The sequence below is a fragment of the Schistocerca cancellata genome, chromosome 5, assembly GCF_023864275.1.
Source record: "Schistocerca cancellata isolate TAMUIC-IGC-003103 chromosome 5, iqSchCanc2.1, whole genome shotgun sequence".
Classification (NCBI taxonomy): Eukaryota; Metazoa; Arthropoda; class Insecta; order Orthoptera; family Acrididae; genus Schistocerca; species Schistocerca cancellata.
The window spans coordinates 704,381,330-704,406,610 of record NC_064630.1 but is presented as its reverse complement, the minus strand read 5'-3'; the positions used below and the strand labels follow the sequence as shown (position 1 = coordinate 704,406,610).

General features: G+C 38.3%; 1 protein-coding gene and 1 non-coding gene across 2 annotated transcripts in view; both read left to right on the top strand.

Annotated features, from left to right (window-relative positions):
- LOC126188772 (PC-esterase domain-containing protein 1A-like) overlaps positions 1-25,281 on the top strand; it is a 222,053-nt gene that overhangs the window by 89,910 nt on the left and 106,862 nt on the right. The window contains exon 5 of the mRNA XM_049930384.1: positions 4,768-4,918. Coding sequence (XP_049786341.1) covers positions 4,768-4,918 — 151 coding nt within the window. The remainder of the gene's footprint in view (positions 1-4,767; positions 4,919-25,281) is intronic.
- Trnas-cga (transfer RNA serine (anticodon CGA)) lies at positions 23,482-23,556 on the top strand. The gene has a single exon. It is a non-coding gene; the product is annotated as a tRNA-Ser (tRNA).

The following is a 25,281-nucleotide window of genomic DNA, read 5'->3' as shown; positions in this document are numbered from 1 at the left end:
ACACCGCAGTGCCTGTGGGAGCATCTGAATGTCAATTTTGCTGGGCGCTTCTTAAATCAGTATTGCCTCATTGCAGTGGACGCCTATTCCAAGTTTCCCTATATGGCATGTTGTCCGTCCGCATCCACATTAGTCACTATTTTGGCCCTGTCTATGATTTTTGCAATTGAGGACTTCTGTAACTCAGATGCAGAATTATGTATCCAGCAAGCCCCCTGAAGCTGCTTTAGACTACTTTTTGAGTTCATACTATTTCACTCTGATCCCGGTGGAGTTGCTACTTGGACACCAACCACGGACCCTCCTTCACCTGCTGCCACGTCCAGTGGCATCACTGCCTGCCTGCGCCCATGGTTTAGGCTGCCGGATGCACTGGGTTCCTGCCATCATCGAGTGTCGCCAGGGCCAGTGCCTGTGCGTTGTCCCCACTCCTGAATGGTGGAGTCTTGTCACTTCGACCAGCTGTGGCCATGCATGGCAGGATCTGTTCCATTTCCCCAGCCCCCATCCCACAGTATGGGTCGCTACCTGGCAGATTGCTGTGTGGGGTTTGAAATATGCTCACTATTTTTATATACTGTATTTAGCATATTTTGTGACAGTACCTTTCCCATGAAATGCTTACAAGACGATATTTGTCTTGGCTTCAGTCGTCTAGTGGATTTATGGTTCCACAATGCAGTTTCGTCGGCTGCAGAAATGACCTGGTTCAATGCATTTGCCTCATTTTTGGTGCTTCAAATACCATTTCTTCGAATATGGTTTCTTCTTAAAGTTTATATAAAAAAGTAGTAACATGATTCATTTTTCCTGTTCACTAAAAAAATTATTATGACGGCGACGTGCACATTGTTCCACTGTCAACACACACCAAGAGTTCACTGCCGACCTGACTACAGTCAGAGACGACTCCAGTGTCAAAGTCATTTCACACAACACACAAGCTTCCACTTGTAACCAGTCTCTTTGATATTCTTCGTCACATCTACTAATATTAATCAATATGCTGTCACTCTCATAAAGTAAGGCAAATTACAATTCACAAAAAATATATAAGAAAACATTTACAACTTCCCTCATTTGGTATCGACAAATCCGGTAGAAAATAACACATCTCCCAGATCCATTACAGGTTCCTTCCTCCACTCCCACTCCTCAGTTACCGCTGCCACTTCCTTTGCTGGGTCCTGTGTGGGCATCGTCACTGATGCCTCTGCTGACACTTCTGGTGCCGACAGCTGACCTCGACTAGGACATCACCATGGAGCCACTGTCCTCGGTCCTGGCCTATGGCCTCTCATAAAAGTAGGAACGGTGCACCACCACACCCCCTCATCACTTCTGCCCCTACTCATCGGTGGCTCCCTGCCACATGCTGCAGCGGCCGCTGCCATCAGGCGATGAAATGGATGTCAGTGCTGTCATTGGTGTTTTCTGTGACTCGTAATCCCAGTGTCTTGTAAGATCAGTGCCTGTTTTTCATGATACCAGTGCTTTTTCAGTACCAATGCTTTTTGGGTACCCATGCTTTTTCACTGCAAGTGCTTTTTATTTCCATACCATGCATTTTTTCTGTAGCATGTATTTTTCTGTGCCTAATGTTTTTAGGTATGTATGTGGTTTTCCCACCCCTATAATGGAAGAGTGATTTACTTTCACTCATGAAGTGTGCGATTTCAGAGATGGCACATTCATACAGTTCACAAGCCTGCTTATAGAGGCCACCTGGGCTGACCCCCTGGTGCACTGTGATGAGTCACCAAAGAAACAGTTTTATTAAAGTGATCACAGATGAGTGCTTAGCCTGTTCTATAATCTGTATTACTGTTGTCCAGTCAGTGTGTTCAGTGCTACATATAACCTGTATTTTAATGTATCTTACCTGTTGCTCTATAAAGTACTATGTTCCACAAATCGTGTTTGTTCTTGCTATAGCAACGTTCAGTGTGAATGTCTTAAAGAGGTCAAGTCTTTGTTGCGATTAGATCTATTACTGTCATGAGTGAGCTTCCAAACAATAACTTTTTGGTATTTTTCAGAGAAGACATGCAGCATTATATTTTGCCAGATGTCTGGTCACACCCACCAGTAACAAATATCTTAATTATCCCAAATGATTGTTGGATTATTAAAATCTCTTCCAATTATGACAGTATGATTACAGAATGTGTTTGAGCTAGCCGGAGATTTTTCTGAAGTTTTCTGCTACATCTAGTGACGAGTCTGAGGGTCTATAGAAAGTTTCTATTTTGTCCACAATCTTGCATGCAAGTTCAATTTCTATATCAGTGGATTTGAGTTTCTTGTCTGCTGTGACAAATACACCACCTCCATTTCCCATTAGTTCATGCTTTTGATATACACTAAGACCTACCCCAAATATTTTGCTGTTGTCATAAGATTAGTCACTGCTTTACAAGAACACACTGGTCATTTCGGTGTGCTCCAGATAATTTAGAACTAGTACCAAGCAGTCATAAGACCCTCCACCACAAAGTCTTGGCAGTGAAGTGGTGTGTATGTGATAGTTGTCTGGATTCAGTGGAATGAGTTGATTAAACTTAGAAGTGTGACAGAATAGTAGTAAGGAGCTGTTTTGTTTGGATGTGCCCATGACCACAATGCTTCTGCATGAGATGGTCGTCCATTATTTTCAGCATCTGCATGTTCTTCTGTCTCATCTTCTTTCATTCCCTACTGTTCATTTGCCTGCAATATGTTTTCAACCATTTCGTCATCCAACACAATCTGAAATCCATGATAATTACTGCCACAACTCTTTCATACCACTGGCATCACATTCATGGCATATTTCTATATGTGTCATTAGCTCATTTGTATCCTCCATAACAGAGTATTCCACTGTTTTTTAATTTTTGTACTTGTGTCTTGGTACTCTGTTCTGAACATTGTTCATTTCTTTCAGTCAAATCCCATGCATCTACAACCACGTAATAACACGCCTTTAAATTCAGGTGCTTGAAAACAACTTCTGTGTTATCTGCATCAACAGATCACAATGTACATAAAGGTTGTTTTCTGTAAAGTCATTTTAATGCTTTGGTGCTACGATCCATTAGCTGTAGCAAGGATGTCACATTAGGCTGCAAAAATTTTACTATAAACTTTCAATTTTCTGTCTCTAACAGTTGAGCCAAATGATGGGTTGGTGCGTTATCCAGTAAACTAGGACTTTCCTATATTTACCAATTTTGTTTTAAACTTTTTTTACTCCAGTGATAAAAGTGTTGTCATACCACTCAGTGAATATTTCAGTACTCATAAATGCACTTTTTTGGTTTTTGTAAACTAAGGGAACCCTGATATTTTTCAAGGGTCGGGAATTTTTGGTATTTCTGATGAGGTGCAAAGGCATTTTATGGATCTTTATTGCATTTGCTCAAGCTGATTGCTACTCGCCCTTTTCTAGTTTTACGTCCTGGAGCTGAACTCTTTCCCCGAGACGCTACAGATTTTGATGGTAATGACTTCCAATTTGTTTTGGCGTAACCACAAGTGCCAGAACTAAGATGAACAGAAAACCAGAGAAGGTGATGAGGAAACATAGGCCGATGGTGCACGGAATTGGACCTTGCCGCACCAGGAGCGCTACCTTCAAGAAGTGAATACAAGTGCCGCTCGTGCCAGCCTTGGGGCTCAGATTGCCCCAGACTGCAACGGGCATTAGTGCTACACTATCAGATTGTCGTGATTCGTATCAAGTGCTTACAAGGACTTTGTGTATAGCAAGTACTTTACTGTTTTCATGTCGCCTCTTGCTAGTGACATTTGCTGTAATCAAAGTTAAGAAATAAAACTACTAATGTTATTCGTTTGAATTGTTGTATAGCATTCCAAGAACACTGCATTCAATGGGCACCCTATAAGCTATGAGTGGGCAAGACCGCACACAATTTAATCCAGTTTCATCAGCATTGTGAACAAAGTCCAAGTCATAGACATTTTCATCCAATTCTTTTTTTGATACCATGCTTAAAAGGATTTGTTGTATGTCCAACCCGTGACTTCCACAATGAGATTTAAGTCTGTATTGTCATCCATTAGCTGTCATGAATGATTCATTACCTCCTGTTTTTTTATTTAACTGTAATGCCTTTTCTCAGAGCAAAGGATCAGGTATCGGTTGCCGATTTGACAGTTTTTGTAAAAACCAGCAATACAGAGCTTCATTTTTCAGTTTCTTCATCACTTTTTTTTTTTTTTTTTTTTTTTTTTCACTATCAAGTTTGCAGATTGACTTCAAAATCAGATCAGAATTCTTTTAATATCACATATCGTAGAAGTACCTACACTATAATTATTGGCTAACTGATGACCAGTTTTTCCTTTTTTTATGAATCAGTAATGTTAATTTTATCTTTAAGCGATAACACCACCCTCTTACACTTAGACATTTATAAGCACACACATGGTATGGCACAGCACTGCCAAACTTGGATGAGGCAGAGGCCGCATAGGGTCAGAGCAGCTAGTGCCAGCACAATATGTCCGTGCACACATGGACTAGACTTCAGAAGTGTTTGTTCATGACAGACAATCCAGGTAGCCACGAATCCACATTAGAGACGTTCAGATAATCAAGTCTTCACTGAAATTGTTCTTAGAAATTGTTGTATGTGCCATTGCTCCATCAGTTGTATGTCATTGACCACAATTATTTAAAAGTTTTACTGTTTAGGATTTTACATAATGAACTTTCAATTGGCTGTTATATGTTATCTTAAATGGAATTTTATCTTTTCTCAGATGGGGACCCAATGGTGTTCCTGAGTACAAAGACAACATGGTGAAGCTAATGAGACTCTTCAAGTCATGCCTTCCAAAACAAACTTGTGTTATATGGATGACAACACTGCCAATATCGGCATCGTGTAGGGGTGGATTCCTCATAAAACAGGTGGGGCCATTTCTTATAAATGTATTGTAAGAGTTAACAAAAATTGAGGTCTCTCAGTCTTTACCTTTTGTCTTTGTTCCTACTTATTCAGGAATGCAGGCATGTGTGTGTGTGTGTGTGTGTGTGTGTGTGTGTTGGGTGGGTGTGGGTTTGTGCACATGCGTGTGTTTGAGTATCTCAAGGGAGGTGAAAATTTAATTCTGATGGGGACTGCAACTCTACTGAAGAAAAAGAAATAAAATGAAAAGTAGCAGTAGAATATGGACAGGAGGAAAGGAATGAAAGGGAAAGCCATGTGGTAGACCTTGGTGCAGAGCACAATTAAATCATTACAGACACTTGGTGTAGGAATAATGAAAGATAGTTGTGTATGTGGAAGAGAACTGATAAGACTGGAATTTTTCAGATATATTACACAAAGGTCTTAGACTGTTAGACCTTTCCTGAAGCTGACTGTGGAAGCGATCATAATCTCTTGTCCATGAAAATGAGTATTAAGTTAAAATCCACCCAGGAGAGCAGAGAAGGACAACTAAGACTCACAAACAAGGAACTCTGTGGGAGTTTGATCAGCTTGTAAGACCAAAACTCCACAAAATCAGTGTTGGTAAGGAAGTACAAATATCAAAAACAGGTGCCAAATGAAGGAGACCATTTCCTCATTACTTCTGACATCAGAATGGCTGCAAAGCGCTAATTGTCCTTGGATATTGTTGTCTGTACCACAGTTAATTGAAGAGAACTGGTATCCACACTATCCAGGATCAAGACAGATACTGTATGATATGATAGCCACTCAACTTGGAAATCAGGAAATATCAGGTATTGTAAAGTACTGGGAAAAGTCACAAAAAAGTCAAGATTTTTTTGCATATTTCTGTAATTTCAGTTCGTAATGTGAAAATTGTGCACTGTTGTAATGTCATACATCTCTCATGTAAAAGACACTAAAATGTTTGAACTGCACTACTGTAGCTGAGTGAGCTATTCATATCTTAGCAAATTTATCAGTATTTGTTACAAGTGGTTTTGAGAATGACAATGTATCAGGTACCAGACACAGTTTCAAAGTAGTTTCAGAGCACATCCAAGATAAATTACTTGGCGCAAAATTGGCATTTTTATATCTGTTGCTTCACACTTTGAAACATTTTTAAGAAAGTTCAAAGTGAAGTGCTGTTAACTCCATATCTTTATGGTGTGTTGGCAAACATTGTGAAGATTTTTATGGAATGTGTCATAAAAGAAAGTGTTTCAAACAGTGTATGTCATTTTCCCTCAGTTGACCTGACAAGGAAAGATAAGTTTGTTCCCTCAAAAAGTATTCATCCCGGTTTTGCAACAAAAAATGAGAAAGCAATGGTAAAGGCATCACTGATTTACATATGCTACAGTTCGAAAATGATTGGTCAACCTGTGTGAAGATACTCTTACAGAAGTTAATGAAGAAGTCTTCATTATAATTTCCTTTGATGAAGGCAATTTCATCCAAATTTTGTGGCACTCAAATCAGCAGTAGCAACTGCTCATTTACACTTATTCCTTCACAGTCTGGTTGAGAAAGAATGGTTTTCTTGAAAACAGACTGATAATGCTAAGCATCAATTTAAGGAGTTTATTTCATTACCAATATTAAAAGAAGAAATGTCCATGTACAAACAAAAGAAAAGTAAATTGGATCACCACTGCATCAAACTTTTAAGCTCATTTGGGGAGGAGGAATTTCTTGGTCTAAGATCTTTGGTAAGATTTATTTCCATACTTTCTCATGGGAATGCATCATTGGAACAGAGGTTTTCTGTGAATTCGGAAGGCACCATAGAACATCAAAAAGAAAGAACACTGATTGCTCAGTGGCAGGTTTTTGAAGAAACGATTGATAAATGCAGTGAACAATGCTCATTTTTATTATGTGGAATTGCTGAATAAGGAGAAAAAAGAGAATCAAAGGAAAAGGCAGAGTGCCAGAAGAAATCTGCTGAAGAAGTTAGACATCTTGCAATGAAAAAGATAAAATTATTAGCAGATACTGAAAGGGAAGTAGCACTTAAGAAAAAAATGCAAGATCTTAAAAGATAGTGCCACATAAAACTTTCTTATGTATAGTTTGGTATGTTTGAGACTTATATAGCATTTTTTGTAATTTTAAAATAGAGCCCAAGTTTTGCTTTAAATTAGCGTATGCAGAAGATTATTTAATATAATAGAGTTACAGGTGTGTCAATGTGAGTAGTATATTGTTCCATTGAATCATCATTTACATAACAGTAAAATATAAGGAACTACACTTTCTGTATAGCAGAGATGCTATATGGCGAGTAGCAACTATCCTTTCATAATATTGTTACATTCCTCTCTGGATTTTCCATTGTTTGATCTACACTCTCCACATAATCAAATGTGAGATCAGTTTATTAAACACCATTTTACAAAAAGTCTTCCAAAAGAGTGAATTTTGGATTTGCATTAAATTGTAAGTATTTTGACACTATTTTTTATTTAAGTTGTAGGTCATTAGTTATTGTGTTTCATTCCCTGACTGTTTGCATACAACAAATAAATGTACTATTTTCAATTTTTATCACAATTTTTGACAGCCAAATCATTTAATTTAATCTTATTTTAGGGACCAATTTAAAATGTATGTGCTTCATATCTGGAATGTTGTTGTGCTTTATCCAGTGTATTGCAGTTTGCATTGCCATTTGGTGGTACATTGAAATGTCAGTTTGGCTGACTACTTTCAGTTGTCCATTATCATATAAAACCAGCTTTGTTTAAACAAAGGACAATAAAAATACTGAATATTTAAAGCATGCTCAACATTCAGTGTCCACCCCCAAAAGACTATTTGGGAACTGCATACTAAAGTCCTGGAAAAATCAGGGAAATTGAATCAGCCAATAAGTGGCTACCTTGTAGGAACCTGTCCAGAGAAATAAACAGTAGAAAGGGTTGGTCACATGTCATTAATTGTATCTGTGATGAGATAGAACAGTATTATAACCACTATCAAGTACATGATCTCTTCCACTAATTGAACAGCATTAGCAGTGAATTTAATTGTTGTATGTGGCTGGTGAGAACGGCAGTCATAGCAGAGACAATGAAGACGTTGTTTGTGATGTGGCAACAGTATTGTGAAACATTGTATTCTGGAATTTGCAACAGTACAGACAGTAAAGCAGTTGAGTAACTTACATCAGAACCTACAATCTTATGCAGCGAAATAACAAATGCAATTCAGCATCTGAAAAGCTGTAAATCCTCAGGTCTAGACAGTACATCAGTGGATATGCTCAAAGAAATGGGGGCAGGAAGGTGGTGGCATGTTGCTTTCATTGAGTACAATAGAAAACTTTTCACTCAATGAAGAAACTTGTGTATATGTCTCCAGGAGACATGCTTACAATTTCTGAAGCCCCTGTGCTATGAGGTTCAAATCTCCACAAAAAGACAAGTTTTGTAGGGAGAGAGATAAAGAAGTGCCTATTTTTGTAATAAATGAATATAACTCTGACAGTACTGTGGGCAGTGTCTTTTGCTTGTGATTATAGGCTGTAAACCTGAATGTGAATTGAAAATAAAAGTATGAATATTGTCCCCTAATTTATAAAACTGCCCTGACATGTGTGATTGTGCATCCCAGTTACAAGAACTTTAACAGTGTCAGCTTTATCAACTTACTTAGCATTTCAGCACATGCAATAATTTTTATTGCCTTAATCATTGCCGAAAAAAAAAAAAAAATGTGAAGAGGAAGTTCCATCCGCAAATTATATATACTTTCCACAGGCAATGTTTCTGTATTTATCAGAAAGCTACCCTGCACATTTGGGACATTAGGGCTGCACAAACAGGAATTTCAAGCACCTAAACTGTGTCAAAAATATCACATCATTTGTTGGATAATTTCCAGTTCATATTGATTGCTAAGCTGCTGTAGGTGTGTTTCTTATAAAGATGATAGTCCAGGAAGAGAGTCTGAATACACCATATGCAGAATCAATTCTTATTTTGTGTTTGTAACGGATAATTTCCAGTTCATATTGATTGCTAAGCTGCTGTAGGTGTGTTTCTTATAAAGATGATAGTCCAGGAAGAGAGTCTGAATACACCATATGCAGAATCAATTCTTATTTTGTGTTTGTAACTTCACTGAATGTAGTCCTGTTTGGTCTGCATTTACAGGAAAACCTATAACTAGACAATTATTGTAAAATCTTTTATATAAATCACTAAAGCACAAAATACAGTAGGGTCATTTCACATCAAGGGGACCAGGCGCCCCACTCGACCATCTCCAAACCTAATGAAATTTGGAGTGAAGGTTCTATATGGTCTTGGAAGGTTGTATACCAGATTTCAGTCCAGTATTTTCAGTGGTTGAATTTTTAGGGGCTTTTAAACAGAGGCTACTCATCGCATCACATACGAAGGTGCAAATGTGCCAAGTTTGCTGGGCTTTTTTTAGAAGTTCTAGAAAACATTTAATCATTTGCTTTTATATACATAGACACCTTTTTATGCTGAATCACACCATGGCAAAAATTAGGGATTTAGCCACACCTAAATATAGATACAAGCCTCTAAAGTGGCTCAAAAATTTGTCGTGCTATCCTGATAGCCAAGGTTTGGCCAATCGCTGCTACTTTTGATATGAATCAGTCACACCAAAACTTCAGAGACTTATTCCTACCTGTGATGTTGATATATGGATCAGATTTACTTAACATTGGATGCCTAAATGAAAAGATATGCATCTGCAAAATTGGTCAAAATTTTCTATGTGCAAACTTTAGGGTATTTTGGGGGAGTAGTAGTAAGAATACGTTTCAAAAGTTATTATTTTAGCACTTTGAGAATATAGAAAAGTGAAATATTTTGCTCATTAAGTCCCATAATTAATGTGTTTTTATTCCAGTATGTAAATCTGTTTCAATCATTAATTTAACACATGCCATAAAAACAAATATAATACACAATATAGCAAATTTTCAAAACACAAATACTAAAGAGTCAGTTCCATTTTTGGTTAAACAGTTCTACAATTTTGTCAAGGACAGATTGTGAATAACTGTATTGTATTCCTGATGATGATGTTGATGGTGCTTCTAAAATCATGAAAATATGTTGCTCAGGAATCCAGCAGGTGTCCTTAGCAGTTGGCCAATGGAGGGAACGAGCAGAACCGTGTGGATGCGTAAAGCTGATGAGGACATCTTGTTGTTCACACAAGTGAACGTGAAACTTCACACATGTTCCAAACCACCAAATCCTGTCATACATACATGCAACATATTGTCCTGGTTGTAAACTTGCAATTAAGATTGCTGGAATTCATTCATCTGTTTCGAAGGCATGAACTGTGAATGTTGTAGCATCACTGGAAACTGCTTGCTCTGAGCTGATTACAATTCATTTGCTTAAATTGACAATTTTCTTTCGTTCCAGATACTGTATGTATGTCCCATGGCAACCTTGTATCTTGATCAAGTTGATTTTTTTTTCAGTCTCTTCTTTTGGTACATAAAACAACTTTATGATCAAATTATTACCTTTACAGAATATGAACAAATTGAATGGTGTCAACATTTGGTTACCTAAGGGGCTCTGCAGACTAGCACGGGCTGTTTGTTCCTCCAATGCCAAGGCGATTTACTGTGGCTTGTTTTAAAAAAATTCCATTCGGCTGTGATTCCAAAATCCTTTTTGTGCAGACATAGATTGATGAAATTTTTGAAATTCTTATACTGAGCAGCTGAACCATCACTAAAGTAATAAATGTTTATAATGTTTTCAATCTTTGTCTTTAAATATGCTATTAACTTTACTTGAAAAGTGTGAACCGCAATGGTATCATAACGGGGTTGCTGATCATACAACTGCTAATACTCTTGACATTCTTTGCCACCAAAATAGACAACAAGTAGATGTAATGTGGCCTGGCTATTCTCCCCATGAAACTCTTGCACAGCATCTTTAACAACAAATAAATAATTCTTAGCAGACTCCATCAATATAATTAATTCATTTCCTGCAAGATTTCTTTTTAGATGCTTAAGGTATAAACTTTGGTGTTTTGACACAAAGTGATGATGTCTTAAACTGGTAATTTTCAAAATCAGTGCCTCCATGAAATCTTCAACAATATGACATCTTTCTAACGTGTCTCTGTTAGTATGGACCATTGCTTGTTTCCATTGTTTCTTCAGAGTCATTGTCTTTAAAAGCGTCTTAAAGAAAAGCCTGTAGTTGCTTTTTTCCTGGACATTCCTCACAGTGTTACAGCATACAATCTTTTATTCCAAACTGCATACAGTTTTTTCATCAAATTCTTGTAGTCATCTTGGGTGGATGTTGTTGAAGCCATCATCAGTTTGACATTTTGATGAACTGCACATACACATAAAGAATGTGATCCAGAAGCACCAACTGCAGTTCACCATTTCAGCCACAAAATTTAGTGAATCTCAGTTTATTTCCATATTGCTTACAATGAGCAATGAACATTTATTTCAGGTTACAAAGGAGCAGGCGTTTCTGCTTGTGAATCTTTTCCCCTTTTATTCGTACTGCAACAGAATCCTTTTTGCAAGGACATAAATGAGAAAACTAGTCTTCAAAAAGGTGAGGACATATTTTTTTACTTCAGCACTGAACTTTTTCCATTTTCAGTTTGCAGGTGTTGCCAAAATCCCATCTTCCATCTTAAGTTTCCTAGCCTTCTTCATCATTTTAGTTGAAACAGCAAATTCTTTAGCCTTTTTTCAATAGTCCAGCTATTTGGGGCCAGGGTCAAAATTCTACTTTACTGCAATTGCCTGAAGTCTGAAGCTTAATCTTAAGTTCTTCAATTAAGATGTCTGTGTCTTTACCTTTTTGGCACTCTTATCTTTGCATTTGACCAACATCTACTTGGCTCACACCAGCAGCTGTGGCATTTACCTTAGTAATGCTGCCTTGGGCTTTCAGAACTTTGCGCTTTATGTGTCCCATTGAATTGCTTTTGCTGATTCATTGAAGCTTTAATGATGACTCTCCAATTTATGATATTGCTGTATTAGCAGTAAAGCTAGCATCAACAAAATCCATGTCTTCAGTGGATGGTGAGTCTTGCTTATTGTGGTGGGATGTTTCTTTTTTGGGCCACTTCATGTCTACATTTGGTACAAATTTTCTGACCTGTTTTAAAAACTTTATCAGACAGTAACTTCAACCTGTCAGACAGTGCAGTGGTTACTGGTGTTAAGGCCTTCTTCATTACATGTTATTTTTATTGAATGGATTGCAGCAAGTCTTCTGCAGGAATTGAAATTTTCTCATCAACAAGGCCTTATGGTATGGACAAATCTGGGCATCTTCAATAAAATCAAGCCCAGATGATGTTTGATTTGTGGGGCGCTTAACTGCACAGTCATCAGTACCCGAAAATCAAGCCCAGTCCTAATTTATAGAAGCTCTTTGTCCACTGGTAACATTTCCTTAACTCACTGTAGTTGACATTCTCCATAATAGAAAGGTGACGACTTATGACAATCAGCTCTGTTTGATCCACCAAAGTAGCAGGGTGCAAGGGTCTCTTGGTTCATTTTATACAATAGTTTATTAACCTATAAGAAGCAATTGTGAAAGCTCACGAATATCCTGGTTTGAAGCATAGCAGATTCAGACTTCTGTGTACATAAAATATGCAAATTAGCGTATCAAAAAATATTGTTTTCGTGCTTACCTTCGGCTGCAACAATGATTATTGATTATTCAAAGACTCAGTACTCAACACTAAGATTGTACAATAATGTCAACACCAAAGATTGCACAGAAAACTGACGTTATGAAAATTGGCAATATTGAAAGCAAAAATTGAAAGTGGTGATTCAGCAATGTACCACTGCTGTGAGGATAGAGCCTTAAATATAATGCCGATGGAAACTTGGTGACAATGCGTATATGCATCACCATGCATTGTAGGGTTAAAACGTTCTAAAGCAACATAGTGTTCTATTATGAACTTCTAGAGTTTATAATCTTAAGGGCATTTCTGAAGTTTTGTTCTATTTATATTGTCACTCTGAGTAGCACAGCCACTGTAGTGTAGTCGTTATGATACTAGGCTGTTACATGGAGGGTCGTGAGTTCAAAACTCACCTGAACTGTGAAATTTTAATATCTGTATTTGGTTAGAATACATTCTAGAAGTATCCACAAATGTCAAGAATCATTGTACTGGAATGTTCAGTAACCATATATATACCGTATGCATTCTGGCCGGAGGCAGTTCGCTCCACGCTTTTATATGTGCAAGTGCCGAATGAACCTTCGTTAAGTAAAGTTAGTGTTCATCATTCATCTAATTACACCTTCTTCTACGTGACATTATTCTGGTGGAGGCGCTGGGTATTGGAACTTGTGATAGCGCATATTATCGACGACACAGTGGCTCCCATCAAGCCACAACAGAGCTGCCGTTTACGTGGCGAGAAACCCGAGTTCGAGCCATATTCAACACAATCCATCAGAGACAGCAGAAGAAGAGGACATTACAATGACAGCAACTGTGTGCCACTACATGAGACATCCTTCTGGGTTCTCTGGTGATGATGGCCAAGATCCAAATGGTATACGATCATGTAGCCAAATTTAACAAGTGGGTTGACACCGTGTGTTTGGTGAACGTATTTTTCTACTTGGAGGGCACTGCCAAGCAATGGTATGAGAACAACAAGGAGAAGTTCACAAGCTGAGAAGTATTCCAGCCATGGTCAAAGAATTATGACTGAAAACGTATGATACAGAATATAAGTACATATATCTAAAAACAAAGATGATGTGACTTACCAAATGAAAGTGCTGGCAGGTCGACAGACACACAAACGAACACAAACATACACACAAAATTCAAGCTTTCGCAACAAACTGTCGCCTCATCAGGAAAGAGGGAAGGAGAGGGAAAGACGAAAGGATGTGGGTTTTAAGGGAGAGGGTAAGGAGTCATTCCAGTCCCGGGAGCGGAAAGACTTACCTTAGGGGGAAAAAAGGACGGGTACACACTCGCACACACACACATATCCATCCACACATATACAGACACAAGCAGACAGCATTAAATATGTCTGCTTGTGTCTGTATATGTGTGGATGGATATGTGTGTGTGTGCGAGTGTGTACCCGTCCTTTTTTCCCCCTAAGGTAAGTCTTTCCGCTCCCGGGACTGGAATGACTCCTTACCCTCTCCCTTAAAACCCACATCCTTTTGTCTTTCCCTCTCCTTCCCTCTTTCCTGATGAGGCAACAGTTTGTTGCGAAAGCTTGAATTTTGTGTGTATGTTTGTGTTCGTTTGTGTGTCTGTCGACCTGCCAGCACTTTCATTTGGTAAGTCACATCATCTTTGTTTTTAGATATATTTTTCCTTCGTGGAATGTTTCCTTCTATTATAAGAATATAAGTACAGAATCATAGTGAAAGACTTGCAGTACTTATATGTCATTTATAAGATAATAAATGCAACCAGGTGAACATGGCACTGCAACGAGCGCATCATCTAGTAGCTGTAGATACAATGAGGCTACTTCACTATAGCACTAGCATTTGTTAACGTGGGCCCCTCTGTCTGTTTGCAACCTCTAACCGCGTAAGTAACGAGCAGCCCTTAGTGGCTCGCCATCACAATTTTTATCTTAAATATCTTTGTGACTAATGACCTTTTGGCATATTTATTATTTGATAGATGACATATAAGTACTGCCAGTCTTTCACAATGATTCTGTACTTATACTCTGTATCATACGTTTTTAGTCATAATTCTGTGACCATGTTATAGACCATTCTTTGATTTAAATTCTGAGGAAGACAGTCCTAGCAGTGTTGAAACCCAGTTAATTCATTAAAAATATTGACTGAGGGCATTTTTCTTTCAATTGTTAGTACATTCTAGTTTAAATGCTCAGAGTGAAACCTTGAACAGTCAATTACTGTTACTGAACATTCCAGTACAATGATTCTTGACATTTGTGGATACTTCTAGAATGTATTCGAACTTAACTAAAAAATTAGAATTTGACATTGAAGATAAATGTAATAATGTAGAAACGGAACTGAGCGAAAAATTAGGATATTGTGAAAATGTATGTAATGTTAAATTTAATTCCGTCAGACAGGACATGAATACTTTGAAAGAGAGCACAGATCGACCTAAGGAAGTATTATCGATTATTCAGCCGAAAATTCCAGGTGTTAATATATGAGCTGTTACTACACGAGCTGTCAGTTCACGAATAAATAATATGGAACAAGATTTCAAAGAAAAAATAGTCACCTTTGATATTATAAATGTATATAGTGTGGAGGAACCATTTGAACAAATTAAAGATCGAAAAGTTACAGAGAGTATAACCTCCGGAAACGTTTTGACTATTGCTTCTTCCAAACTTAATGATACTAACAAGGTTATGGACGTCTTGTGCGAAGAATTCAAACTTGTTCATGACAAAGTAGAATAACTTTACCTAATGTTGTGTTTCCTAGTAAAGTGGTGATTGTTTTGTCGTGGGGAGACTTTCACACAAAATTTAACGAGAAGTACTGGTTTGCACTTGCTGAAGTGAGGTTAAGGTCAGATCCATGGGATCCAGGCAGAGTCACATCTGTTTCCCAGGGACGTTACCATTCTGTGTTAATGGGCGGGGTGACAACTGTCGGATCCCTGGATGTTTTCGGTGTTTCTTCTGTACTATTTTTCCTGCATCGAATGCCCTTCAAATCTTAAACTATTCTGTAATCTATTCTTGAATTCTTATACTAGCCTATTATCCACCTTTAAAGAGACATACAAGTTGATCAGTTTTCTCTTACGTCTGCATCCTTGTCTTTATTTGGCTGACAAGCAATTTGATATCAAGGCCATACTCCTTCTTGTAGTTCTTGTAGTAATAGCAATAAGTGATTGGAGTACTATTTGTGGTCTCAAATGGGTTACGTAGGCTTCTGTTCCACGCTATGTCATGAACTCGATAAATTTTGTTGTTATATCGAGTCAGGACTGAAGCACCTATCGCTGTCTTCATAATATGCTCCTTAGAAGCAGTTAGATTCTGATTTGATATATCTGCAGTTACAGCCAGAACAGTCTGTGTTCTCAGTACTCAGTTGTTAGTGCCTGATAAGTATTTAAGTCACCTCCCTGCTCTTTTCTACTCAGTGGTGGTCTCGAATCCCGGCATCAGCGTAGAGTTTGGAAGAAGTCGTCCTAAGTATTTAAGTCGCCTTCACGCTCCGCTCTAGTTAGTGGTGGTCTCGAATCCCAGCATCAGAGTATAGCTACATCTTAATTTTGCCGAAGTTATTCTTTGAGAGTAATCAAGGAATATTAGATTACTGTATTTACTCGAATCTAAGCCGCACTTTTTTCTGGTTTTTGTAATCCAAAAAACCGCCTGCGGCTTAGAATCAAGTGCAAAGCAAGCGGAAGTTCTGAAAAATGTTGGTAGGTGCCGCCACAACTAACTTCTGCCGTCGAATATATGTAGCACTACACAGGCATGCTTTGTAGGCACAAAAATAAATACTGGCGCCAAAACCTCTGCGTCAGTAAATAAATTAAAAAAAAAGGTGGAAGACGAGTTTTTTTTTCTCCGCCCCAAGTTTCAACCACTGCATTTTCGAACATTATCCAACGAAGTAAATACAAATTCCGTGTTCATCTTCGAATGTAGCGGAATTTCAATGTACTACGAAAATCCAACTGGCGAGACTGTTTGGGATGTTTGTCAATATGGCCAACTCTACGTTCTGAATTTTTTACTACCTGTGAGAAGAGATGGTTGCTAATAGGAACCTGATGAAATGTGAATCACATGCAGTATTCTCTTCACCGTAAGAATAATATGAATATAAACATTTTTTCATGTATTCTTTCGTGTTTGCTGCTATCTCATTTAAATCCTGTCAGCCTAATAAACTACGAAACTAGAGTGAGACAACAGCAAACGCGGAAGAATATACGTATCGTGTCATGTTTTATTCGTATTATTCTTATGCCTAATAGTGATACAGTCAGAAACGAAGCACGGCAACTGACTAGATTTTTAAATCAAAGATGATGACTAATTTCTGTGTAGAATTTGGTGTACTAAAGAAGCGGCTGCAAACATTTTCAAACGGAGAAAAATTTTTGCCTAACTCTCGTTCAGACCATGTTCTATCGTACGCAGTCTATTATTTGGTTCTTGTTTATCATTATCAAAGAAATCAGCAGTGTAAGTAACAGCAAATAGCAGTCTCTTGTCATTGTTTCGCTAATGAGACGATTCCTCTCTCTATTTTTTTTTTAAATTGTAAGCGGTGGTAGCGCGCACAAAAGCAAGCCATGCCGCGAGCGGCAACAGGCTGTAAACACTCACTATTAGAATGCGACAAACAATGCATGACACAGTACAGTAATGCATTTTCAGCCTAGAGTGATGTAAACACCTATAACAAAGACGACAGCACTTATCAGATCAAAGCAAAATAAGCAATCGATTCAAACCAGACGAAGCATATGAAAGAGGAAGGGTACCCGTATAAATACGGACAGAGCGCCTGACGCATAGCTATGGCTGCCTGGTAAAGCTTAACTGCTAAGATTATGACTCGAACCAAACTACTGTAGCTGTATCGTCATTCATTCGACCTAAATTGTGTCTCATATTACAGTAGACCACCTTTGTTTCGATTTGGAGGTGCGACCTAAAACTTTTCTCTCTCCTTGAATTTCGAGTCTCAAATTTCAGGTGCGGCTTAGATTTGGGAATTTTTTTTCCCTTTATTTCGAGCTTCATTTTTCAGGTGCGGCTTGGATTCAAGTGCAGTTTAGATTCGAGTAAATACGGTAATAGAAAATGGAAGTTTATATGAACCATTACATAATTGTGATAACATGATACATAATTTTTACCCTTTGTGAGATATAATGTAAATGGGAGGGTTTGTATCACTTTTGGAAGGGCTGGGTAGTGTAAGTACAAGCATGACTAACACTTATCACACACCCCAAATTTCAGACAACCCTCACAGACAAGTGTAACTGATTCTTCACCATTTGCTGTTCCATAGATGTTGCTAAGATTTTTCTTCAGGGGCTTCAAAGGTGAGGGTGAGAATGTCTGTTCTGTAGGAGATGTTTAACATCATATCTCCTCCGGCTTCTCACTCAAGTACCGGTAAAGTAGGGATCCTGGGGAAGGGGGGTGGTAAGGGTTTTCCTGTCTTTGGGGCTATTTTCTTTCTCTTCTTTGATCTTAGCAACCAGTTCTACTTTTTCCTCTCTTACTTCTCATTTGAGTACCGGTCTATCTTTCCCTCTTTCCATATGCATATACTTCTATCACTGATGTCCTTATTTTCCGTGGTTTCCAATAACCTTCAACATATTTCCTGTAAGTAGGCCGAAGAATCAGGATACACAAACACACATGTACATACACAAAAAGATACACTTAAACACAAACAGGAGAATTACGAATTAGAAACCTGAAGTGATGTCAGAACCACCAGGGGATTTGGGGAACAAAGATATATGTACATCTGAGTCAATGCACATATTACATTGTTGATATGTGACGGTTCTGCACCTTTTTCTTTTTTTTTTCCCCCACTTTCAAAAATATATTTACATGTGCCGTGCCAGTCCTTCGAGAAAAGGCATAGTATCTACAGAAAGTTGGTAAATACAGGTAGACATAACAGCTACTATGTCTGAACATGATATCTGTTTACATGGTAAAAGTGAGGATTGAAAGAGGACTCTAAGGTGTTAGATGAAGTATTAGAAAGTGGAATAGAAGTGTAAAGTAGATTTGTAATTTTACCAGAGAATATTTAAGAATAATATTCATAAAGATGTATGCTAGCACAATGAACCGGGAAGCCTATTCAAGAAGGATACGGAGGGTGCGCTCAACATTTATTAGATGAGAGAAAGGGCGGATAGGCAGACCTATGAAAGGCTGACCTATACTGCGTGGACAGGGGCACCAAGAAGGGGATTGACCTGTACCATAGGAGGATAGGAATAAGAAAGGGACGTACCTACCAAAACGGAAGGAGAAAGGGTACTCCTAGGATCAACCCATGTAACATTAAGATGTAGGTACTGTTTCTAAAGGGAAAAAGGGCAGTATCATGACAGAAGTCACACATTTAAAGGGATGAGTCTGGTAAGTTTGAATTCTATGGAGCACTAGCATTTTTATGTTTTAGATTTACAGGTGTCAGAAGAAGGGAACACTTTATTATACCCAGAGTTCCTCCAGATTGAAATAAGTAATGAATAAGTACATACTTAGGAAAAATAGTACGGGAATTAAGAACAAAGCAGTAGAGTATTCATGAATTATGTGCACCTGTAATTTACGATTGTAAGAGGAATAGAAAACAAAAGTTTGGTGCTCACGAATTTTTGGAGAGTGAAAAGAGGTAACTCCAACATAGATTGAAAGGTTCACATTTTGTAATTGTGGTAAACTATGTATGGTTATCAGTAAAAAAGAGAGATACTGTTAAAAGATAAAGAAATATCATTTTGTGCAGTATTATTGTACATAATGAATATGTATAAAATATCATGGGTTCAAGCTAAGGGGAGGGATATGTAGTGCCTCAGGAATTTCGTGGTAAATTCTAGAAACACTCGGCCTTCCTCCATCTCAAACACCCAATGTTTTAGGTACAAGTGCGGGAGAGTGAGAACGTTTCTATGCATCCACCTGTTTCTATGTGCTAGTAGGAAGTTTGTTATTAGAAGACTGTAAGAGGGGCAAGTCACTGATGACGACAAGTGTTTTCCAGCAGCACCACAGAAGACGTGAGTAGAACTCAATGAATAATTATGTCATATTCTTAGATGTGTTAGTGTCTGTGGTGATTGTAAAAAAGGCTATTGAACAGTTGAATATAGAGTGCTTGCACATTCATGTATTGGACTCACTTGAGACTAGAGACTTTTAAATTATTTCGTGTCTTGGCTATGAACGAAACAAGACACATGTATGCTATTTGAATATGTTTAAATAAGTCTAACGTGTAAGGAATAAATTAGCTTGCAGAAGTTATTATCTGTGGAAGTTGAAAATATAAAGTGATGGGACTGAAAAGTATTATATGAGTATCAAAATTATGTCAAGGAGAGAGAAGTATTTTAATAAATTCCCTTAACCAGCTATAGTCTTCTGAGAAGAAGCTCGTGGGAGATTGACATAGCTGATTACCTAGAGAAGAGGATCAGCTATACACAACATGCAAGTTAACTGAATTGAGAGATGTGTGTGTCTTGCAACCCAATACCACACTGTCTCTTGTCGTCCGAAAACATTAGAGTACGTGTTCTGGCCAGAGGCAGCTTGCTCCGTGCTCTTGTATGTGCAAGTGCTGAATAAACCTTCATGAAAATGAAGTTAGTGTTCGTCATTCATTTAATTACACCTTCTCCTATGTGACATTATTCTATACTGTAAAATAATGTAAAAAAACTTCTTATTAGCATAGTTACATTCCCTAAACCAAAAGCCAATCTTATACTATTAAAAGACACTGCAGTTACACATTTTTTGACTTACAACTTCAAATTGTATTAATTTTTGGTATTTATCGATAATCCATTTTCCCTACTTTTGAGAGGTATTCTTACCCATCAATATGCAAGATACAGAAATTAAACAATATAGCTTTTAAAGCTTAAAGCATGCTCTTTCCACCTGTGGCAAGAGAAAAAGGATTGAACAAGGCACAGTTGAGATATTGCCCCCAATAAATACCCTAAAAATTTTCCCATAGAAAATTTTGACCAAATTTACAGATGCATAACTTTTCATCCAGGCATTCAATGTTAATTAAATTTGATCCAAATATAGACATCATAGGTAGAAATAACCTTCTGAAGTTTTGATGTGATTGGTTCATATGAAAAGTAGCAGTGGTCAGTGAGACCATGGCTCTCAGAATAGTGCGACAAACTTTTTAGCCATTTTAGAGGATTTAATCTATATTTAGGTGTGGCTCAATCTCTAATTTTTGCCATAGTATGACTGAAATTTGGTATATAACCCTCAAAGACCACATAGAACCTTCACACCAAATTTCATTAGATTTGGAGTGGGTGGAGTGGGGACATGTTTTAATATTGGTCCCTTTGACATAGAATGACCCAATAAGTAACAGCCTGTCAGTTAAAATACAGCAACTGAAATACTACAACGATTCATAGTTTTTGTGGATCACTATTATGGGATTTAGATAATGTGAGGATATTCTTGCTGATGTAAGATCTCCACTTCCATACACTACTTTCATCTGATAAACAATTTCTTGCTCGGTAAAAAGTGTATGTCATGGAATGCTGTCCATTTGCATAACCTGAAGCTGTTACACAAGAACTGCTTTTGGACATAGAGAGATACGTAATAAGCAATGACAATGCTATTTTGTCGAAAGTCGACATGTTGAGAAACGTGGCTGTTGTATTAAGGTTTATAATTTATAAAAAACAGCTACCAGCCACATGCATGGTTTAAAAAGGTTTATTATCTTCAGACCATGACCGGTTTTGGATTATTCTTTACAAATCCATCTTCAGATGGCAGTTACAAGCATTCTAAGTTGGACCTAGTTTTGTTTGTTGTTATTCGTTTGCTGCAGAGCTATGTAGTTCTGCCTGTCGAAATATTCGTGTGTTATGTTTTCGAGCGCAAGCTTAATACACTTTTCAAAATGCACTATGTGAGTGCTATTCCAGTCAATGGACGTCACTTTCAACCTCATCATCTTAATTACACATGCAGCACACACGAATAACGTTTACAAAACGTGGCCCAGCTTCATATTACAGGTTGGTGTTAATGAGCAAGCAACTCAGCATGGACTGACAGGTTCAAGTTCGCCGAATCTGGTTTTCCTGAGGTGGGCCATGTTCAGTTCTAACAGTTGTCCCTCTGGGCTTGCTTCATGGACTCTGGTCAAGGTGAGAGGATGAAATGTTGACTGTTTAAAAGAATGGGCATTTTGCTGTAGACATCTTCATGATGATGAAGATACAGAACTTTTTATTAAGAACTTCAAATGGAAAGAGAGTTACACATACATGAGTTGAATGTTTGATGAGGTACATTACACATGTGCAGTTCATTTCTGCCCAGGTGAATAGGGCTTTTCTGGTTGACATGTCTTACATGTTTTGGGTGGGTTGGGGTGAAGACTTTGAACCCAACTTCTAAAACTCTTTGTGGAATGGGCAGGGTGTTAACCTTAATTATGAGATTCCATTAGAAAAGAGTTTAACGAGCAAAGGTCCTGTGGAGCCAGAGAAACAATGAGAAAATGAAAATATTTCCCTAATATTGCATGTTCATGTTAAGTATGGTTTTGGGTAAGGGAGTGCTTGGTGTAGCATTTATTTTTGGCAGTACATGTTCGGCTGCATCCTCCAATTTGCCATTTGTGATGTCATCCTATCATAATTTTTGCTTCTTATATTTCATCTCCTCCAAGTCAGTTGAACACCACATAACAATTCTGCTGTCTACCAAAATTCTCTGTTGTCTGATAATATTAATTTCCATTTGTAGATTGCAAGTTTAGGAAAATATGATATGTACAGCAACAGTTATAACTGTGATTAACTTCCAACATATATGTTGACAACAGCATTCATGAAATTGTCGCTGTGCGGTACAGAACTTCTAATGGGTCAGAAATATTAATCAAATTCCTCTCTAGAATGAGATTTTCACTCTGCAGTGGAGTGTGTGGTGATATGAAACTTCCTGGCATATTAAAACTGTGTGCTGGACCGAGACTCGAACTTGGGACCTGAGCCTTTCGCGGGTAAGTGACATACCAACTGAGCTACCCAAGCACAACTCACACCCCGTCCTCACAGCTTTACTTCCGCCAGTACCTCGTCTCCTACCTTCCAAACTTTGCAGAAGCTCTCCTGCGAACCTTGCAGAACTAGCAGTCCTGAAAGAAAGGATATTGCAGAGACAGGGCTTAGCTACAGCCTTGGGGATGTTTCCAGAATGAGATTTTCACTCTGCAGCGGAGTGTGCGCTGATATGAAACTTCCTGGCAGATTAAAACTGTGTGCCAGACCGAGACTCGAACTCAGGACCTTTGCCTTTTGCGGGCAAGTGCTCTACCAACTGAGCTACCCAAGCACAACGCACACCCTGTCTTCACAGCCTTACTTCTGCCAGTACCTCGTCTCCTACCTTCCAAACTTTGCAGAAGCTCTCCTGCGAACCTTGCAGAACTAGCACTCCTGAAAGAAAGGATATTGTGGAGACATGGCTTAGCCACAGCCTTGGGGATGTTTCCAGAATGAGATTTTCACTCTGCAGCAGAATGTGTGCTGATATGAAACTTCCTGGCAGATTAAAACAGTGTGCCGGACCGAGACTCGAACTCAGGACCTTTGCCTTTCGCGGGCAAGTGGTAGTTCTGCAAGGTTCGCAGGAGAGCTTCTGCAAAGTCTGGAAGGTAGGAGACGAGGTACTGGCAGAAGTAAAGCTGTGAGGACGGGGTGTGAGTCATGCTTGGGTAGCTCAGTTGGTAGAGCACTTGCCCACGAAAGGCAAAGGTCCCGAGTTCGAGTCTCGGTCCGGCATACAGTTTTAATCTGCCAGGAAGTTTAAAATTCCTGTCTCTTAAAATAGTCTTCATATCTGTAAATAATTCACAAATCTTGTGTAGTACACCCCATAAACTCCTCTCCATGCTCCAGAAAATAATAAAAATTAAAATGTTTCCTTCTGATACAGCTAATTTTCATCTCCTTCATAAAATTTAGTATATTCAAACCCAGAGCAACTATTTCTTTAACTTTCAATTTTCAATCAATAATTATTTATGTTACAAGCATAGTAAAGTAAAATAAACCTGTCAGACAAACTCGACTCAACTCAACCCCTCTCCTTTAATATAAAGGGAAGAGTTAGTATAAAAATCTAATGGTAAAGACAGTGGCAATATGTGAGGGATCTGAGGGATCATAGCCTTTGGCACATTGCAGTTCATGACCAGATGTTCAATAATGTGGCTCGTGTTCAGATCTGTCACATTTTCTCTTCATGGTAGTCATTATGTGAAAGGAGAAAAATACAGTACCTATAGACATATCGCACATATTTTAAGAAGCAGTACTACTTATAAAACAGCTTGCACATACAATGGGTTGGCAGTTACAGATACCAAATATCACCAGCAGTTTTGTGATATTACAAATTGTTGAAATGGTCCTGCTATTTTTTGAGTCTGAGAGCGTCACATTGCCCCAAACAATTATGCCCACAATAATGTTTAATTTGTACAACCTGTGAGCCACATCAATCTAAAGCTGCAGAAAAGAATAAGAAGAGAAACATGGAGTCTAGCATATCAAGGATGGAAACATGATAATAATTGTCAGATACCAGCAATGTCAAATAAACTTGTGAACTTAAAAGAGTAAGAAAATTCCACTAATCCTCTCCAGATATCTCATAACCTTCAACCAGTAGCAGAGGGGAAATGAAAAGAAAAACTTAATATATAATGAGTCATGTATTACAGTGATACATGAATGGCTTGAAACTAATGTAGAGGAACTGTGGCTTCTAGTGCACACTGAATTTGTGTTTGTAAGTCTCCAAGGAACACATTTTAGGACTTCTGACAACCTTGTGCATTTGAATTGTCATCATAACTAGAATGGTGACCTACACAACGGAAGGGCAATTGAAGGAATTGCTGCATTTGCTGCTGATATGTATTCCTTCCTCGCTTTTGTCCATTACAACTTCAGTACAGGCAGTTACTGTTGCAATGTGCATGGCATTCCAGATAATAGTACGCTCCATTTATTTGTCACCACATAAATCATTATAAAAGTAAGTATTTACAGACTAGAGTAATCAACTACTACCTACACTTTCCCTATTGTCTATGTACATAATGTATGATGATGATGATTATGTTTGGTTTGCGGGGCACTCAACTGCACGGTTATCAGTGCCCGTACAAATTCCCAGCCTTTGCTTAGTCCAATCTCACTACTTCGATGAATGATGATGAAATGATGAGGACAGCACAAACACCCACTCACATTGAGGCAGGTGAAAATCCCTGACCCCGCTGGGAATCGAATGTGGGACCCCGTGCTCGGGAAGCGAGAACGCGACCGCGAGACCACGAGCTGCAGACTATGTACATAATGTAACTATATACCACCTGCCCTTACTAGAAGCTAAAATACAGAAGGTCACTGTGTCCTTGGAAGGTTTCTGGAGTCTTGTGCTACCAGATGTCTATGCACATGTCATGCAATTCTCTGAAATTATGGGCAATGGTTTATG